This window comes from Gadus morhua, chromosome 18 (assembly GCF_902167405.1).
Source record: "Gadus morhua chromosome 18, gadMor3.0, whole genome shotgun sequence".
Lineage (NCBI taxonomy): Eukaryota > Metazoa > Chordata > Actinopteri > Gadiformes > Gadidae > Gadus > Gadus morhua.
Window position 1 is genome coordinate 8,017,140 of NC_044065.1, and position 20,945 is coordinate 8,038,084.

Here is a 20,945-nt window from a genome sequence, read left to right on the forward strand (position 1 = left end):
GTGAACTGGGACTGTATTTATATGTGGATTTTTGAGGCTCTCCTGACGTCGCTAGATTCACAAATGCATTTTTTTCAACAAGGAACTCTCTGTAGCCAATCAGATGCCTCCCTCCTTTTCAGCCAATCACATGACTGCTGTTCCAACCGCTGAGTCCAGCCTCCGAGCCTCCCACTTCCCTCGGTTAAATGTCTATGGGAAATAACATGTTTTTTTTTTGAATGATCGTACATAACAATCTCTAGGTGGCGAAAAAGTAAAAGCTGCGTTTTGAGCTACACACCTATCAGTTTCGACTGGGTTTTGGGATTGTCGGTGCCGTCAAAGTAGTAAACGGCACCGCCATGTAAAAACCCAGTCACTGCAGTCAAGTGATTGGCTGAAAACGAGGGAGTCATCTGATTGGCTACAGAGTTCTTTTTTGAAAAAATGCATTTGTGAATCCAGCAGCGTCAGGAGAGTCTCAAAAATCCACATATAAATACAGACCAGTTCACACACAAATGTTAACAAGTTCACAAATGAAAAGCGTCTTGTAAATTCAAGTTTAACAGTTTGTATATAAATGTAACAACATCCAACATCCAAAATACATTTTGATGAAAATTGCAAATATTTTTTTTATTCATATTTTTTTGGATTTATACTCCATTTATTTACTCCACAGACGTGATTCAGAGGGAAAAACACTTCCCTTGACACTTTCGTTCAACAGCATTGAAAAGAGCCGTGCAATAAATTGAAAATATATTATATATTATTTTATTTTTTATTTTTTTCAGAAAAGTTTGGGGTGGGCCTGTTGAACAGTGCCTGTTAAACGCTGAATAAAAGGTGAGAACGCAACGCCACTTTTGCGTTTTCTGTCAAGATCGTCTCCGTCTAAGAAATGCTGATTGTGATTTTAAATCATGATGCTGTTAGGAATAGTACTTTTACAATGGGTTGGCTTTGCCCCAGGACATGATAGAACACACAAAACGAATCCCAAAAAAATGTGTATTTTACATCCTTCATTTGCTTTCGGTAAAATTCATCAAAGTATTCCGCTTCTGCTGCAGTAAGATGATTCTTCCAGTCTCCAGCAATACCTGAGAAAGAAGATATATGATAAATGATGAAGAAGTATTGAGGACTAATGATAAGATCAACCATAAATGTGTGTTTCTGCTCATAGTAATCCCTTACCTTTCCTGAGGAAATCTGACACATTCTGGTCCATCATTGTACTTGGCATCAGGGAGTAGTTCGACATCTTGTTCTTTTTCATATTCTTCAACACACATCGATCGGTAATCTTCCTTATCATCTCAGAATCCAGAGGTGTGTCCAAGAACTGAGCCATCCTCGTCACAGAGGCCTCCAGATCCTACAGCAACAGAGGTTACCAAAGCACAGTTACTAGAGTATTAATTATCATCATCATCCCCATCTTCATCTGTATGAATATATAATCTAAATATGTGTTATAAGTGTCATGATTATTATTAGTAGCATTAAATATAACCAGTTTAAGTTTTAAGATTGATCTAGATTCTTATAATGTACATGATTAACAGAGCTGTATTTGCAGTCTTCCTACCAGGATCATCTCTTCATAGGAGATGTACATGATGTGCTGTTCTGTGGCAGACAGCCAGCCCTTCACGTGATCGAACCACGAGCCAAAAATCACTAAGGTTAGAGACGAAAAAAAGTTTATGTGAATGTGCAATGGCCAAAGTCGACCGAATACCTGTCTCTGGATTAAATATTAAGCCAAGCAGTGAAAACAAACACAAAGGGTAACAGTGAACAAACGCTATACACAAGCAATCCATATACTGTATACCTTTTCCATCAAGAAATTTGTTGAGAAATTCAGTCTGTGTCCCTGGACTAACCAAGAAGGAGGCCATCCTACTAAAGTGTGAGTAGGAAGTGAATACATTTCTCGGGTTCCTCATCACATAAATTACCTAAATTACAAAGAAAAACACACGCACGCACGCACACACACACACACACACACACACACACACACACACACACACACACACACACACACACACACACACACACACACACACACACACACACACACACACACACACACGCGCACACACACACACACACACACACACACACACACACACACACACACACACACGTGGCTTTACCTCAGCAATAACATTTTGATTGTTACTCATCCCAATTCACCTAGCAGGCAAGAACATCTGCTCAATGACTAAATTATAAAGTCGGAGCATACAAATAGTTAAAAATGTACAGGGACGGACATTTCCATTGGTTTATATCTTTACATAATGAACCTCTATGGCTCCAATCTGTATAGCATACCCTCGGTTTGACCTTGAGGAAGCCCGTTGGCATCATGTTGTACTGGAAGTGAGTAACGAAGACCCGTGGGGACGGTCTCTGGTCCAGGTTATGGATATATGCTCTGGCCTCCAACCAGGGGACCCGGTCCCAGTTGGGCACAGTGTCCACCACTACTGGGTCTCCCTGGTTCAGGATCAGAGGTACTATCTCCTGCATCCATACTGTCCCTGAAAGCATCACGCAGGGTGTTATTGTGGGGTTTGTGGTGCTGTTGTGTACTTCCTGTTGCAGTCGTCTTACTTGATTCATGCGCTTATTTTTTGCCAACTGGTTGTGACGGTATACAGGTCTTCTTCTGTCATATCTGCAACCTGTATGATTGGAATGGTAGTTGACAAGTGAAACACATATAGAAGCATTCAGACTTTGCTCTACAGTCCTGAATCAATGAAGGTTAACAAAAGTAAATAATAAAGGAATTACATGCTGTTCTATTACTTCTTGGTGTGCATGGTCGGTGAAGTTCAACCCTATTTTATGCAGGCCTAATTTATAGCTGTTCTACCAACAGGTTTATGACGATTTTTTGGGGGTAAATAATTTAATTGTTGGGTACTATTAGAATAGGGTTAGGGTCAGGGTTCATAATAATAATTATAATACATTTAATTTAGAGGCGCCTTTCAAAAGGCGACTGAATAGTGACGCCCCCTTTTTTTCAATTTCTTTTTCTCTATTGAACTTTCTAAGAATCGTTAAATAAAGATTTGTTAGCCTGGAACCAAGCCATTTATCAGACAAAAACATTTGATTTGGTGCAAAATATTTGCTAAACGGAAGGTAAGGCAAAGGTACAAGCAGGGCCATTTCTTGCCGCAGACTATGCTGTTGCATAGTGCCCCTAATGTGAAGGCATATAAAGGAGTATCTCATCATTTGTAATTATTATATAGTATTTACTGCGCTAACCTACACCGAAGAGATATGATTCGCAATAAAATTAGCAAACGTGCAAAGTGGTGCTGCTTCATCGGATCAAGCATTTTTTTTTTGTTATAGAATGTTTCCCTCACCCACAACCAGGAATAGACACATTAATATAGGTGAGATATAATTTATTTCACGAATTTGAAGGGATTTGAATGAAATCCCAGTCTGTATTCATGAAGGCAAGTCATTCAAATCTTCTCTGAGCTAGTCTCAGCAAATTAACACATTTCTTAGAGAGAAAAAACTGAATTTATCCCTTATCGTTATTAAGCTGCTTTGTTACACATGTTACGTTACACCTGCTCATACTAAGTTAACGAGACAAAATAACATTAGAAATATAAATTTTAGACTCTGATTGTGGTTTTAAATCATGATGAATCATGGCCATTAGTAACAGCACTTTAACAATTGGTTGGCTACTTTGCCCCAGGCCATGATAGAAAACACAATAATTATATTTTCTAATCCCAAAAAAAATTGTATTTTACATCCTGCATTTTCTTTTGGTAAAATGCATCAAAGTGTTCCGCCTCTGCTACAGTTAGATGATCCTTCCAGTCTCCAGCAATACCTGAAAAAGAAAAGATAAGATGAATGATGAAGAAGTCATATACATAGGACTAATGATATGATTCACCATACTGTTAAATGTGGGATTCTGTTCTTAGTAATCCCTTACCTTTCCTAAGGAACTCTGATACATTCTGGTCCATAATTGTATTGGGGACCAGGGAGTAGTTTGACATTTTGTTCTTTTTCATATTCTTAAACACACATCGATCGGTAATCTTCCTTATCATCTCAGAATCCAGAGGTGTGTCCAAGAACTGAGCCATCCGTGTCACAGAGGCCTCCAGGTCCTACAGCAACAGGTTACCAAAGCACAGTTACTAGAGTATCCATCATCATCATCATCCTAAATAATCATTAGCATCGTCTCTCTTTGCATCAGTCTGGTTTATTTTTGCCACTCCCAGCCTATGTAGGTTCGATACAGACCTTTGATATCTCACCCTTCTGGGGTTCAAAAAACAAAACCTTAGAGGTTCTACATAGAGTGATGGGTTAAAAGCGTCATGACTATTCATTTTCTTAGTATGATATAGAACCATTTTAAGTTTTAAGATTGATCTAGATTGTTATAGTGTACATGATGCAGTTTTTTTTTTAGCTGTATTTGTAGTCTTCTTACCAGGATCATCTCTTCATAGGAGATGTACATGATGTGCTGTTCTGTGGCAGACAGCCAGCCCTTCACGTGATCGAACCAAGAGCCAAAAATCACTAAGATTAGAGATGAAAAAAGTTTATGTGAATGTGCAATGGCCAAAGATGACCGAATACCTGTCTCTGGATTAAATATTAGGCCAAGCAGTGAAAACAAACACAAAGGGTAAAAGTGAACAAACGCTATACACAAGCAATCCATATACTGTATACCTTTTCCATCAAGAAATATGTTGAGAAATTCAGTCTGTGTCCCTGGACTAACCAAGAAGGAGGCCATCCTACTAAAGTGAAAGTAGGAAGTGAATACATCTCTCGGGTTCCTCATCACATAAATTACCTAAATAAAAAAGAAAAACACAAACACACACACACGCATGTACGCACACACACACACACACACACACACACACACACACACACACACACACACACACACACACACACACACACACACACACACACACACACACACACACACGTGGCTTTACCTCAGCAATAACATTTTGATTGTTGCTCATCCTAATTCACCTAGCAGGCAAGAAAATCTGCTCAATGACTACATTTTAAAGATTGAGCATACAAATAGTTTAAAATTTTAAAATAGCAGTTTTCAGGGACATTTACAGAGGCGAGCAGAATACACAGCTTCCTTGAGTAAAAGTACAGATACCCCTTGCTCTTTCCATAATGAATCTGTATGGCTCCAAGCTGCAAAGCGTACCCTGGGTTGGACCTTGAGGAAGCCTGTTGACATCATGTTGTACTGGAAGTGAGTAATGAAGACGCGTGGGGACGGTCTCTGGTCCAGGTTAAGGTGACGGGCCCTGTTAGTGTGCAACCAGGGGACCCGGTCCCAGCTGGGCACAGTGTCCACCACTACTGGGTCTCCCTGGCTCAGGATCAGAGGTACTATCTCCTGCATCCATGTTGTCCCTGAAAGCATCACGCAGGTTGTTATTGTGGGGTTTGTGATGCTGTTGTGTGTTTCCTGTTGCAGTTGTCTTATTTGATTCATGTGCTTTTATTTGCCAACCAATCACTTGGTTGTGATGTATTGGCTTATACCAGTGGTTCTCAACCTTTTTTGAGCAAACGCCCCCCTGACCTTACCCTGATCCTCTGGCGCCCCCCCCCCCAATAAAAAAATACAAATAAACTAACAACCCCACTCACATTCGTGTTATATTGCTTAAAGTTGTCAGTGCATCATTTTTCATTGATTTTGCGTTGGTCACTAATATCAATGAATGCCTCTTGAGTCAGTTTTGGTGCAAAAAATATGAATGAATATTCATGACATGCAATTCAACTTCCAAAGAGAGAGAGAGAGAGAGAGAGAGAGAGAGAGAGAGAGAGAGAGAGAGAGAGAGAGAGAGAGAGAGAGAGAGAGAGAGAGAGAGAGAGAGAGAGAGAGAGAGAGAGAGAGAGAAGAGTTGAGGAAGAAAAGGTTGGCACCATGCGGCCCGGCACCTTGACCTTGGGCACCGCGATCACTCCCGCGTCTCCCGCGACTCCCGCCATGCCCCGTGAACGAATGAATGGCCAGGGAAACACGGGCACCGCGGCCCGGGCAACGCGGACTCCACGAAAACAGATCGCATGCAGAGGCCTAACAAGGCTTATATATTTTGTATTTGAAATGCAAAAGCCTTTTCGTGGAGACTACGCTCAGAGCAGCTGGAACTGAACAACAGGAAGGAGGAAAATGGGCTATGAAACTAAATTTGATATTTTTTTCTTGCTATCGGCCATGTTTGATTGTGTTGTGTTGGTTATTGAACTGTTAACATTTGCTTTTGAATGTTAAACATGATGAAAACGACCACCACGTAATATACATGCATAACAATTTATACATACTAATTATTAAACCTTCCCACCTGCATACTACATAAAAACTAATTTATCAAAACTACTTTTCACTATTTGATGCATCAATCGTCCGCCATTTACTTCCATTGGGTATCCAGGAATGCTCTTACCTGACTTGGGATAAGTAACAATCAGAATGTCATCTGGACGGAAAGAGAACTCCTCGTAGTATTTCAGGCTCTCTGGGGTATGGGTCAGTTTGACCAAATACACACCCTTGTACACGATATACAGCTCCTCTTCTGCCATAGCTGCAACCTGCATGGATAGGAATGGTAGTTGAAAAGCAAGATTTCATTGAAGCATTCAGACTTTAGTCTATGCGCAGCGGTTTTGAATAGGTGAGGCGCGCCTCCCATGGGGGCGCCAAAGAGGCAAAGGGGAGGCGCCAGTACCGCGGGAAGTAGGGGTGCTGTCTGAGGCCCTGTCTTATCACAGAAAACGATTATTTCTAAAAACTCCGGCCAAAGTGGAGATTTCTGAAAACGCCGTTTATGTGTTGTCGTGTGAACGGGGAGAAACGGGATTTTAGGTTCTGAAGCGTCACATTATGCACCAGGAAATGCTTAACGTCATGTGAGCGCCCGCTGTACCGTATTGGTATATAAACACAAACCTCTTTGTAAGACGACCTATAGTTGGAAAAAAGATTTAAAGACCAGATCTTATTTTTATAAATAAATAAATTGTATTCATTGAAATAATATACGAAAATAAAAAGGCATAGAATAAAACACTGCATTGCCACTAGTGCAAATAGGCCGTAGGCCTACAGATGTGTACACCAAAGACTATTCCTGACACTCCTCTGCCCCGCTGTGTTCGCTCTGGCTGTGGTCGCTCCGCACTGTTTCGGCCCGTGGCAAAGCGAGTCATCCTCGCTGCTGTCCAAGGCATTTTGAGACGCAGCATTTATTTAATGCTCATATGACCTAGTGCTGAAAAAAAGTTATATGAAAAAGTGTGAGGGGAGCGGTGGTGTGCTAAACTTTCTGTGGGCAGCTGGATGTGAACCATGGTGTGAACACAAAGATCGATTTTCGACTGTGCGCGCATGCACTGGTGTAATTGAGCTGCGCTGCTATATATCTTTTTTTTATCAATGTAGCGAGTTGCGAGTCTAGTCCAGGCTGAGTTTTTTTTTTCCAGCACCCCCTGCTGAGAATACGTTCCCGCGGCTATGGGTTGCGCTACACGCGACACACAAAGAAAAAAATACTCATTTGTATGCAGCTCTATTGATATCGATAATTGTTCTTGCGTGTAGTAGTTTTAAAATGCATCGTTTCCTTGTCCCAAGTCAACAGGAGTCAGCATTAAGGGAGGAGACAGGACCCCGCAAAAAACGTCGGAAATATGATTTTGAATGCGTTCCTGCATTGTCTGTGGAGAGCGAGTTCCCCCAGATCTCCACTAAAGCTATGGAAGTCTTAATCCCCTTCCGCACTGACCCTGATTAAAAACAAATACAGATCAAGGCTGCAGGTGGAGGACGACTTGCGTATATTTCTCTGCACTGCAGCCCCGCATCGAACACCTCTGTATGGCAAGCCGAGTGTGCCACAATTCGACTTCAATTAAACGCGTTCTGAAACGCCAGCACGCGTGCCCAGAACGCGTTCCGGCGTTTCAGCGCGCGCGCCCAGAACGCGTTCTGGCATTTCAGCGCGCGCGCCAAGAACGCGTTCTGGCATTTCAGCGCGCGCACCAAGAACGCGTTCCGGCATTTCTGCGCGCGCGCTCAGAACGCATATTAGCATATTAACAGCACGCGTGCTGTTAATATGCTAATGCGCTCCTCCCCTCAATTTTCTCAGCCAATAGATTTGAGCCGTTTTCACCCAATCATATGCTAGGGCAAACACACAGACAACATCAGTCGAGACCAGAGCTCTTCTTTCGCGAATCAGTTTCTCTCACTCCTAATCAGGAGATTGTCGGCAGGTGCTGGTTGGACCGGGACCGCAGTGTATAGAGCCTGCCCAGACAGGCTTCTCCCTCCTCCCGGCATTTGATTTCTGCTGTTTGTTTGTAACACATGGACTAATGTTCACTTAATAACAATATAGTAATAACATACTAACTAGCTAATATAAATATATGATTAATATATTCCTCACCATGACCTGACGTGTAGACACTGTGAAAAAGAAATAGGAAAAAGGTGACCAAAACGTTTCACTAAATTAAAGGCTATGAGTGAGTTTGTAGGTGAGTTACAAATGTATCAAGAGTAGAGGCCAGTTTAATGTGAAAAGGGATGGTTAAATGGTAAATGTTGTGAATATTTTGGGGGCAATTTTGGCTGCAATATTTTCTGCATTTATATAGGCTATACACCAACTATTTATGTAATGTGACAGGAGCAGGATGGAAGTCTTCCTAAAGGGCTTGGTCTGTTGGGTACCAATACCTACCAGTTGGTTACCAATAGTATCAGTTGTAGTAGTATCTATCTCCTCACCTCCCTATATTATATATACATATATATATATATATATATATATATATAGTTTTTTCTATCTGTCTCATTCCAACTGATGAAGTGAATTATACCTCGTCTTATAGGCTACTACCACGTACAGGCTAAAACCTGCAACTGCATGTTAATACTTCAGACGGACTTATTTACTTCTAATGGAATTTTAACTCTAACTTCTGAACTCTTTTATTGTTTTTATTGTACTCAGAAGACGAATAAGCTGACTCATGTAATGCTGTAATAAATAAATGTAATAAACGATACCAGAGGCGTCGTCAGCCCCTTTTTACTGGGGCACGTGCCCCAGTAAAAGTCTCCAGTGCCCCAGTAAAATTCCATTGATCATTATTAAATTCATCTGCAGAAGCGCCGCTCTCGCTATGGAATCGGCAGGATTCATCAAGTGCATCTCCTGCTGCCTCTGGAGTCTTCAGTCGAGCCTGCCTCTTACCAGCCAATCAAAAAACGAAAGGGGCTACATAAAAGCCAATCAGAAAATACCCCTACTGTATCTGGGTAAGATTTAACGCAACAACCAATGAAAAAAATCAGTTATTTACGGATTCGTCCACGTGACTCTTCTGAATGTTTCAGTGGTAAAGTGTGTAAAGTATGACCAAGTGTTTCTTTCTGTTCAATAGTCTAGATAGAACTTTATCAATCCCCTGTAGGAGAAATTTGTTAATAAAACAATAATGGTAAAAAAAATAAGGAATCTCCCACTTCCGGCTTCCATGAAAGAGAACCATACTAATTCACACAATAGCGTTGATGCAAATCTAGCATTAAAGGTTAATTTAAGGAAGTTCTCTCCAGTCACGCTGAAATTAGTTTGCTAGTAGTAGCGCTTTAATTTGCAGCATAAGAGAATTCTGAGAAATCTGAATGCTGACAAAATTCTCAGAATTCTGACACTGCAATTTATTTGCACGCTATGACTAGTGAACTACTTTAAAAAAAAAAACTCAACACTGCGACCAGGCGACAAATGACTGGGGAGAACCTTCTTAAATGAACCTTTAATGCTGGATTTAATTATCAGAATTCGGATTTTATCCAAGTATTCTGACTTTATTATCAGAATGCTGAATTTTATCTCACAATTCAGAGTTAATTAGCCTATTCGATTTCTGAATTAAAATTCTTGTGATGAATAATCTACATTTGTACAGTCGATGTGCAGCACTTTAATTCCCGTCAACTTTGTTTTCTAACACCAGCATTTCCACAACTATGCTCATGTTCGTGACTGCTATACAAAACCATTTATAGTGCATCTATTTTTCTGCTGGGTAGTGATAGTCGCCCTAAATGCAGCTTTAATTTGGGCTCTGATTCTGAATAAATGCCGCTGCTGAACTGTGTGAATAAATAAAGGGAACTGAAATCGAAAGAAGACGTGTGGTTTTGATGTACCGTGAATTCCAGCTGAAAGTGGAACATTGCTGCCATCAGGGGAAATTAATGTAACCTAGGCATATTGTAAGTAGCTTTCAATTCCTTGTTTTTTTGTTGATCATGTTTCGTTGGAAACCACGGGAGCTGGAAACAGCCCAGAGTAAGTCATCTCCTTTTTTAACGTTACAACAAATTCACAACTTGTTTGACACAAACAATGACAACTTGATTGCTGTTAAAGAATGTTGCCCATATAATTAGCACCAGTTTTTCAATACTGAGCGTCTGTAGCCTGTAGTTTTATAGCACACACACACACACACACACACACACACACACACACACACACACACACACACACACACACACACACACACACACACACACACACACACACACACACACACACACACACACACACCATGCGTGCACGCACACACGCGGAAAATTAATAATGAATGAAAAATTGTCTGTATTCAAAACTTGAAGTTTTAGTGGACAAAAACTTCCTTAACACAAAAAAGGAAATTATGGATATACAGGGTGTTTTTAACATACTGGATCCAACAATGTTCCCAACACTGACACAGATAATTCAGATCATTGCACTCACAATTCCTGTAAACAGTTGTAGTTGTGAGCGATCTTTCAGTGTGTCGAGAAGGCTCCACACCTGGCTTAGGTCCACCATGGGGCAAGGAAGGCTTCACCAACTTTCTCTTTTGTCCATTGAAAAGGAGCAACTATGCAAAGTGAGTCAAAGCCACGTTATTGACCGCTTTGCCACCATGAAGGCGCGGCGATACAGCTTAATAGTGAAAGAATTATCATTTAAAAAGGCTCTATGCAGTAGTGTATGGACTTATTTAGTTTAATTTACGAGCTTTGATGGTTCTATAACATTTTCCAGGTTGATTGGTGGCAATGAGCCACCTCACCTTAAGTCAGAAATTCTATTAGTTTTAAACCTTGTTTCTTGCCTTTTTAGTACATGTCGTTCTGGCAAAATTATGCTGTTTCCACACAGCTTCTAAATAAATATAGATGTGTAGACTTCTCCTGATAAAGAGGTGAAGGTCATAAAGAGACTTTTTGTTTATTTGTCAGTTACCTTATTTGTAAATCTTTGAGATGTGTATGTGTTTAAATAAATATAATTGTACGGTACTCATGAATCCATCTTTGCGTCTTTACCTTTACCAGTGCTTTAATATAGCCTACAGTATGACAGTGACAATGATTTTGAAGCTCGTACATAACCTTCTGTATCAATCTATTTCATATTGTGCACACGTAAAAAAAAAAATGTTGGCAGTTGGGGGCCTGTGCCCCAGTAAAACTCTAGGTCTAGCAACGCCCCTGAACGATACGCTATAAATAAAAGTATTTTTTAATTATGTTATCATAGTTGCCACGGCACTTACCATACACAATGTTCGGTCAAGTAGCTTAGATAGTGTATAGTCAAAGTGTATGTACTTGTAGTGTTCACCACCTCCACATTAACCACCTAATTTGAAACATCTTAACATCTTTCGACTTTAAGAACGACACAACAGAAAAGATTCGCGAAAGAAGAGCTATGGTCTCGACTGATGTTGTCTGTGTGTTTGCCCTAGCATATGATTAGGTGAAAACGGCTCAAATCTATTGGCTGAGAAAATTGAGGGGAGGAGCGAATTAGCATATTAACAGCACGCGTGCTGTTAATATGCTAATATGCGTTCTGAGCGCGCGCGCAGAAATGCCGGAACGCGTTCTTGGCGCGCGCGCTGAAATGCCAGAACGCGTTCTGGGCGCGCGCGCTGAAACGCTGGGCGTGCGCGCTGAAACGCCGGAACGCGTTTTGGGCGCGCGCGCTGAAACGCCGGAACGCGTTCTGGAAAACCAAAACGCGTTCTGGGCACGCGTGCTGGCGTTTCAGAACGCGTTTAATTGAAGTCGAATTGTGGCACACTCGGCTTGCCATACCTCTGCGCATCAAAAGCGAGGCCTCATTGTTCCATCCCTTTGTCCACAGGTCCAGTCGTCGGATCCCCCCCTCCCCACCCTTTGTCCCTGCAAACATTCTCTTCCCCTACCCTTCCTCATTCATATTGCTTAAAGAAGATCGGGAACGGTGGGACGGGGGCTTCGATTTAACTAACAATAGAGATGCAAGTGGCCTCGCTGTTGTTGGTTGGGTTGAGGTTCTTGTCTTATTGTTCTTTCTTCCCCTTGCCCCCTCCCACCCTCACACCTAGCCATGTGTTGGAACCAGGATGTACATTTAGTTAAGGCCCCGTCCACACGAAGCCGATTTCATGGCGAAACCGCAAAGGTCTTGTACGGTTCGGCCTTCCGTCCACACGAAGCCGGCGAATCCGCTGACCGAAACCGCAAACTTCTGAAACCACCCTCGGAGGTGGTTTCAAATCTATCCGGTTTCGTTTTGGTTTCGTGTGGACGCCTGAAACCGACTGAAACCGCAAACCATGACGTCATCGCCCCACCCCTCGACCTCCTAGCCAATGGCTCTTAAGCCCGCGGAGTCTCAGAAATCACAACAAAAAAGATGATGGCGGACTACAAGCTTGTAATCGTTCTGCAGCATATCATGTCCCTTGTTTGGTTGCTAAGCCATTATTTATGAAGAATCTAGTTCGCCATCGTAGAAGAGCTGTTTGTTTGTGTTGTTAGCGGTTCGGGGGGCAGCCTTTATGCGCATGCTCGCATCTTCTTCTTCTGGATTTGTGTACCAGAAGCAGCGCCCCTTATGGGCCTGGAATGTTTACTACAGCGTTTCTACAGATCTATCCGGTTTCGCTTGGCTTCGTCTTTACGGAGATACTTCGAAACCGGATAGATCGAATCCGTAACGGTTTCGCCCGTTTCGGCTTCGTGTGGACGGGGCCTAAGTGTTTGTATATTTGAGGGTCTGTGTGTCTGGGTGCTGAAATACAGTGAGCCACTCCCTAGTTGATATCGGCAAAACACGCAAATGTTTGTGTAGGTTGTAATCAATGTTTTTTGATTCACCAACATTAATAGTTTAAATGATCTGTAAATGTTCACATTTGTACTAAATTTGTTCTTCCTCTTCAGGCCTTTGCAACCCAAGCAGTGATGGATGCCCGACATTCAGGGTTTTAATCGGTGCCCAAGGCGGGAGTTAGCTCAACTGCTGTAGTTCAATTACAATAACATTTGTTTCATCCGATGACTTCTGAATTTTTCTTTTAGGTTCAGTTTTTGTTTTGTTTGTAGAATATCAACATATATTTAATACCCAGATGTGCATAATTGTTGTAGGTTTGGATGACTCTTTATTCTACCTAGTTTAGACGGTTTTGATTGACCTAGCTCAAGATTCACCGGGTGTCAGCCGTAGGATTGTGGCACTTCCTGGGAGCCTCCGGGCCACACGTTAATCGACTAATCGTTCCTGCAGTGTTCTGAGGTGGTAACGGTGGGGCTCATGGGGAGGCCCCGGGAGAGTTGTCATTCGCGGGCTCACACGGGGAGAAATCGGGTAGGTCAGTAAGTCAGAAGGTTGAATTAATGTATCGATTTGATGTTGACCAACAAAAAACTAGATAATTATAATAATAAATACTGTTCATGTAATGGTATAGTTAGGTCTGGGACCTGCGTAGCTAAAAAAACTGTTTTGGAAATAGTAATGAACGTGTCCGGGACATGTATAGCTATAAAATAAGTAAAGATAAAACTGGGTTTTACTTTACTTCACTTTGCTAAGACATATTCACGTTTGATGTGGTATGCAGAAAGTGGCGCAATAGGATGTTGTGCAGAGAATAAGGCGTATTCACGTTTGATGTGGTATGCAATGTACATAGGAGTGAATCAAAGTGTGGACAACATCAAATGCGAGCAATAGGTAGAATAAATGAAGATTAGGTCATCCAATATACATAGTTAGTGTAGGACAATCAGGTAGTATGATGAAGGTAACTGTTATTATGAGATACGGTTAACACAGAAGTGATATTGAACATGCACATTTTAACATTGTTATTTCCCTTTTACATCTTTTTGGTTATAGGAACTTGGTTGCACTACGGTGTTGTTAGCTTTCGTTGTCATTCAATGCGCATGGCTGAAGCATGCGCAAGGAGGGATGTAGTGTGCAATTCAATCAAAGTAGATACTGTAAAACAATTAAAATTAGAATTCATGGAAATATGTTTTTGAACAACTAACTGCTGTACATGAGTTTGTATTTCTGCAATAGAAACAAAAGTTCCAGAACCAGATGCACACACACCCGGAGCCTACAAACTACCACCGCCGAGCAAGGACTAACAGTCACATGAGGAAATCAAATAACGCTCCGGATGGGTTGGTAACCAGGGCGCCGGCATAATTACAATCCCTCAGGTTAGAATTGGCAGAGAACTCCGGCATTAATGACCCTTTCACAGCATGGATGGAGAATATGTTTGGGAGGTGGAAAGGCACGATCCAGTAAGTGCCCGTCGCGGGAATAAATGCAGAGACCGTGTTAATTGTCACCGGCTGCCGTTGTATTCCCTGCGCACGAGGGCTACTGCATCTGCTGATCACCACAGCAGTGGGCGCTACAGAAGTGCCAAGTGCCATTCAGGCTTACATGGGGATCAGATATGATCCGATGAAAGTAAACGATACATCACCTTAGGGGCCCGACCCTATCCAGTTACAATATATAGAATAAAATGCCACCATTTGTAGCACCTGTGTCTAAGATAATCAATATCCTGGATTTACTTGAATAATTAATTATTGAACCACCAAGACGAGTTGTGTTTGTTATTATATAGTATTGTTTGGTTGCGAGTACAACCCGTTATTTCTGAATCGCTGCATTGATAATGGTACTGTTGATCTTCCTTGAGACGGTTGTTTTACAGGCCACCTGTTACTGACACGACGACGACGGAGAACCTGTTTGGAGGCTCCCATGATGTAGGAGTAACCTCTCTGAGTTGAGCCCTTGACAAGGAGGGACGAGTCTTGGGTTCATGAATTACAGGCCCGACGGCGACAGAAAAAACAATGACTACGATAATAACATCGCCCAAAACCACCCACATGAACCGGCGCACCAATACACGAAGATCACCTGAACCCCCCAAATCCATGCCCAAACCACCCACATGAACCGGCGCACCAATACACGAAGATCACCTGAACCCCCCAAATCCATGCTAGCCTATCAATCATTTTGAAATTTTAAAATTGCATTATGACCACCAATTTTTACGTTACTTTTGCACTTGTTGAATATTTTATGACCTTGTTGCACATAACCAAAAGTATTAGCTCAGGATTTCTATGGATAGTTTTGTTTGTGTGCTGTTTGGCCATGTGATTGTATGATAACAAGATTTATGTTCATTGTTGTATTGTTAAATAATGACCTGTATTTCCAATGAGACCCACAAGGTGAATGCCGTCTCAGTATTATGAGCGCGTAGTGGTTTTTTCCCTCTCTTCAAGAGTTCTTCCCACAACGGTTGATGGTGTCGATGATTGATCCTACTTTGGATATGTTTTTCGGTGTGGTAAATGGTGTTTATGATCTAAAATATTATTGTATGGTCATCTGAGATGACCAAGGAGGGATTGTTACGTATTTTAAGAATCTAAGCTTCCCTCACTTGTCCACTAGGAAGTAGGACCAAACATATAAGCTGCGTTACCCTCACATAGCCACAAGGGGAGCATGACGTTATTGAAGGCTGCTCCCTCTTCACCTTTAATTAAGTGAAGAAGCCGAAGCCATAACGTCACCCCGGCCACGCCCACTAGGCCACGCCCACTGCATAGGCCACACCCACTTGACGTCCTGTACGGAGGACGTCGAGTGAACAGCCAGAGATTTTCAGCGACACCCGCGAAGGGTCACGGGCCTCTGCCCGTGGCCCATAGAAGAGTTCAATAGGTAGACGGCGCAGAGAGCCCCCGGGCTTAGGCCCGGGGGCTTGAAGTAGATCACGGTATTTTCCTCTCACTCGTGTTAGATACAATTCCTTCCGTAGTCTCCATTTACCATACCGAAACATGCCGACGACTTTATAATAAATGAAGTGAGTTAAAGCAACCCGGGATTGGACATTTTCGAGAATATGCAACAGGACCACTCCAAATGTTCAGTGCCTCTCGTTTTAATATTTACATATTATATTTATAGGTACATGTTTGAGTAGAAACACTATTCAACAGGGATGTAGCCTTTTAAATCAAGTGGTCCCTGGAAGTTGGTCATCACACAGCAGACGGTCCACAGCTGATTGACTGTCGCAGACAAGGTGAGAGGACAGTGCGTTCCCAGATACGTTATTCCTTGACTGCCTATTGCTCTTTCTATGAGGATTCGAAGTCGAGAGATTGCTTGTGTTTTCAGAGCATCCTCTTCAGTGAACTGCGCAGTGGTTAAAGATAAATTAATTAGTAATATTATTGTGAGTGCTTCAGTCCATCTTAAACATTTGTCTACATATCTTAATGGTCACATTTGGGTCAAAGTTTTAATTTGAAATGTTCATTCCTTTCATGCCTACCTGTCATCTTGAAGGGTGGTATAATCAGCGTTGCCCCACGATCAGCTAGTGGCTTCTCGATGGTGAAACCCTTGTCTGCCATGCAGCCGTCTCCTGGCTCCAGTAAATCCAGCAGTCCACTTCGTTCAGTCAGCTCTGGGTCGGAGATGGAGCCGGTGAAGAGACTTGACACAAAAGTCACAGCACTACAAGGGGCAATCCCAATCAAGGCCTTAAAGGTTGTTGTGTTCTTGTAAGATGATGTTCGGGTAATCATCGACGTCACCTCGGTGCAGTCGATGATTACCCGAACATCTGGACTGTACTGCACAAATTTGCTTGGCATGGTGTTCTTGACTTGCTGTTTACTCATCCAGATGGGGAGGGAGCCAAGGAGCAGGGGAGGGAGCCAAGGAGCAGGTAACGGTAGTTGGCCCACGGTATAACCAAGTGGGTTTAAGAACAGTATGGGGTAATAGTAGGCCAATATTTCAGAACACTAACAAACACTGACAAACCTGGTTTAGGAGCAGAACCGAAATCATGTTCTGTCATCACCACCGAAGCTGCGATCTCCTCCATCGGCTCTTATTCACAGGGCAGCGGTTGCTCCAGAGGAAGGGATGGGTGAACGTCTTGGCCTAAGCGAGTTGATGCTCTTTTATAAAAAGACCCCCTTCTTGGCAGTCCCCAGTTGTTCCACTGGAAACGGGAGGGTACAGACCCGATTTTCAGTCGCTTGGTGTGACCCCGGTTGGTTGCTAGCTGTAGCGTTTGTAGTCTGATTCACTAGTGCCGGCTACAAACAAACGTGCTACCTTGTTTTATTTTAAAGTTTGGCCCTTCATCCCGGCGAACCGCTTGAATCCACTTCTTCCTTAGACTCATTTCAGTCGGGAATCCATGAAAACTTAAGTAGGGTTGGTGTTGTTTGTTAGATGTACAAAGTGGAACAGAGCAGTGACATCTAGCCTTTGTTTCAGCCATGGTGGAAGTGCGCCGGAAGTTTTCATGCACAACGAAGACAAATCCCGCCACCGGAACCAGGAAGCGTGATAATCCCCTATTGAGATCAAGGTAAAACGCAGCTGCGGGTTAAACCACAAGTACATATGACACAGCAATGGAGCCTAATACCGCGTTTCCACTGCAGGGTGCGTAACGGTTCTGTCGGAGGTGCGGTACGGGTTGAGTTTCCACCGCCAAAAGTGGGCGTGACCCGGACTTAGCTGTACCAGAGCCTGCTGTACCCGTTTTGGCCTCGTTTTCAGTACTCCTCCGTTGGGGTAGCCTACTGAAAACGAGACGAGACGCCTGAAAGGGTCCCGGGAAATTCTAGCTACACACCCCCTCCGTTGATTGGTCGACAGAATCATCACTTCCGGGCGACGTGGGGATAGAAACAAACAAACAGTAGCCTCGAGGTATTATTCTTTACAATTAACATGTCGCGTAAAACGCTTGCTTGGGCGAACAAGGAGGTGGAGACGTTCGTCTGCATTCTTGGGGAGGAAGACGTTGTTTACGATGTTTACGTAGCTGCCGCGGCGATCGACATTCCGCCTACCTTAAAGGGTACTGTCGACGGTGGAAACGCGACCTCTGAACTGAGCTGGGCTATACCGCCCCCTCCCTACCGCACCTTTGGGAACCGATCCGTTCCGCACCCTGCAGTGGAAACGCGGCATTAGACGTCACGTGACTTCTTAAATTTAAAACCGTGTTAAACTCTAAAAAGTCGCTAAACTAGCGACAAAGCAATTGCCCCTAGAGGTTCTACATAGAAGGATGGGTTAAAAGCATCATGACTATTCATTTTCTTAGTATGATATAGAACCACTTTAAAAGGCACCCAGTGCAACTTTCGAGGCTTAAAAATAAACATTCAATTTCTAGTCTTTTTTACACGTAGTAAGTTTCAATAACTCCATACCATTACATACCGACATTCAAGCAGCAAAGATGTGACGTCGTTGTGTGGTGAGAACTGATAGAAAATCGATAACAACAACAATGCCGCCATTTTCTTTATTTTTTGTAACCTACAATAAATAAAGCAGGCTTCCAGTCAATGGAAAAATGGCTTCTCCCCACCGGCGATTGTTGTTGTTTACGATTTTCTATCAGTTCTCACCACACAACGACGTCTCATCTTTGCTCCTTGAATGTCGATATGTAATGGTATGGAGTCATTGAAACTTACTACGTGTAAAAAAGACTAGAAATTGAATGTTTATTTTTCATTGAATGTTTACATAAAGTTGCACTGGGTGCCTTTAAGTTTTAAGATTGATCTAAATTGTTATAGTGCACATGATGTAAAGAGGGTTTTTTTTAGCTGTATTTGTAGTCTTCTTACCAGGATCATCTCTTCATAGGAGATGTACATGATGTGCTGTTGTTCTCTAGCAGCCAGCCAGCTCTTCACGTGATCGAACCAAGAGCCGAAACGAAAACCACTAAGATTAGTGAAGAAAAAAGTTTATGTGAATCTGCAATGGCCGAAGACATCAAATACCCCTCATTTAAAGGGTAAAAGTTACACAAGTACACACCAGCAATTAATAGACACCTTTTCCATCAAGGAATCTTTTTTTTTTTTTTGTCTGACATATCTAGTGGTGTTCTGTGTACTTACCTGGGCGTGTCTATGGTATCGCAGTATCCGGCCCTGAAACGGTTTGCCCTTTGGTTACTCTCTTAATGGATGCAAAAGGCGCCATGTTTTCACGTAGGCAACCTTGGGTACAGCAGATTATGTGAATGTGTCTACGGCTGAACCCTTTTTTGTCTCAGTACTATTCAGGATTACTCTCAGTACAGGAGGGGGGCTGGGTTACCCTCCGCTTGGTTGTTATCAGCCTTTGGCCAGGACGTGGCGATGGTACTGGTGTATGGCGTGGGCTGGGCATCATAGACACAGATGCATATTTTCACAATCGATTTGGCCCATTGTCCAAGGTCACACCTTCTGCTAGAAAAAGCTCTGTAAATTCCCCCAGAATAAACTGGTGTCCTGCACTCGGCTATTCTGCTCTAGAAAGCTCTACTGAAGAGAGCATCGGACCATTATGGACCAGATGAGTGACTGCCCATATACAGAGGTGCAGTTCTGCTACGCTACATGCTAGTGGCACTGATTTATATTGATTGGTCTTTAGCTTGATGTTGGCCATATTCAGAATGACTTTTACAGAAGTTTAACACATTTTATAGAAGGTCTCAGAATCATATGTTTAACAAGCTGGAGAAAGGTCTTGATGGTGAAGCAAGCACAAATTCCATTTTGATATGCCTACGAATCCTTTACAACATGTGTGAATAAATGAATAGGGATCAGGTCCTCAAGCTTCGGATGTGTCTGCAAGATGTTCCAGACTGCAGGGGAAGAAACGGGACTTAATGCAAACACCAAGGCCTGTTCGCCAAACTGATGAGTGCCCTAGGGACGGATAGACTAGCAAATAATAATTGCTAGTCCTTTGTGAGATAAACCCACAAAGAAAGAGCAAACAAGGTTATACTTATATTGTCTAAGAAAATATTTTAGCAGATGTGCCTTTTCGTTTAGACGGCGACGGCGCTTTCGGGGCATAAAAACGCAAAAAAGTGAAACCACCCACCAGATTGAAAATGCTCCACCGTTGAGTTTCTGTCTAAAGGGTTAACAACTGCTAGCCTGGTTCTACCAGACTCTCGTACTTCACTTAATTTCATTTCATTTGTACAGAGAGTCTGGACCTAATCAATCAAAACGTTAACTCACTTGAAGGCGGGTGTCTGTTGAAGTTTAAAATGATTGGATCTGCCCAGTGCCACTCTGGATCTGCCATAACCAATCGCTAACGTTTGGTTGTGACGTATGTCATGCGCCGGGAATCACGCGCAGGTTGTACACAAACCAAACACCTTGCGCGTCTGCACGAAAATGTCCGTCAACGACAGCTGCAGGTTTTGTTCGTTGAATTTAATTTATCAGGGAAAAATTGCACATTGTAAATCAATATTTTATAGTAAGGCCAGAGATGAAGTATGCAGTCAACTTTCGAAGCTGGGACTAGTCATTGTTCTCAGACACGCCCTCTGTTCGCTGATTGGGCGCACACTGTGGTAGCGCAGAAAAC

General features: G+C 42.6%; 2 protein-coding genes across 3 annotated transcripts; both read right to left on the reverse strand.

Annotated features, from left to right (window-relative positions):
• Positions 1-735: 735 nt before the first annotated feature.
• Positions 736-3,858, reverse strand: LOC115531239 (sulfotransferase family cytosolic 2B member 1-like). The gene is made up of 7 exons (XM_030340369.1): positions 3,804-3,858; positions 2,623-2,693; positions 2,341-2,549; positions 1,832-1,958; positions 1,583-1,674; positions 1,189-1,369; positions 736-1,091 (listed from the first exon to the last, which is right to left on the reverse strand). Exons 3-7 carry the CDS (start codon positions 2,536-2,538, stop codon positions 910-912), a joined length of 780 nt encoding a protein of 259 aa, XP_030196229.1. The 5' UTR covers positions 2,539-2,549; positions 2,623-2,693; positions 3,804-3,858; the 3' UTR covers positions 736-909.
• Positions 3,421-20,613, reverse strand: LOC115531230 (sulfotransferase family cytosolic 2B member 1). Of its 2 annotated transcripts, none has more exons than XM_030340362.1 (8): positions 19,181-20,613; positions 16,843-17,884; positions 6,528-6,675; positions 5,216-5,478; positions 4,756-4,882; positions 4,508-4,599; positions 3,995-4,175; positions 3,421-3,886 (listed from the first exon to the last, which is right to left on the reverse strand). In XM_030340362.1, the coding sequence occupies exons 3-8, from the start codon at positions 6,664-6,666 to the stop codon at positions 3,777-3,779; spliced, it is 912 nt and encodes a 303-aa protein (XP_030196222.1). In that variant the 5' UTR covers positions 6,667-6,675; positions 16,843-17,884; positions 19,181-20,613; the 3' UTR covers positions 3,421-3,776. The 2 variants fall into 2 exon arrangements, with proteins under 2 accessions (XP_030196222.1, XP_030196224.1); XM_030340364.1 differs by having other exon boundaries at positions 5,267-5,478; positions 19,181-20,607.
• Between the last annotated feature and the right edge of the window lie 332 nt (positions 20,614-20,945).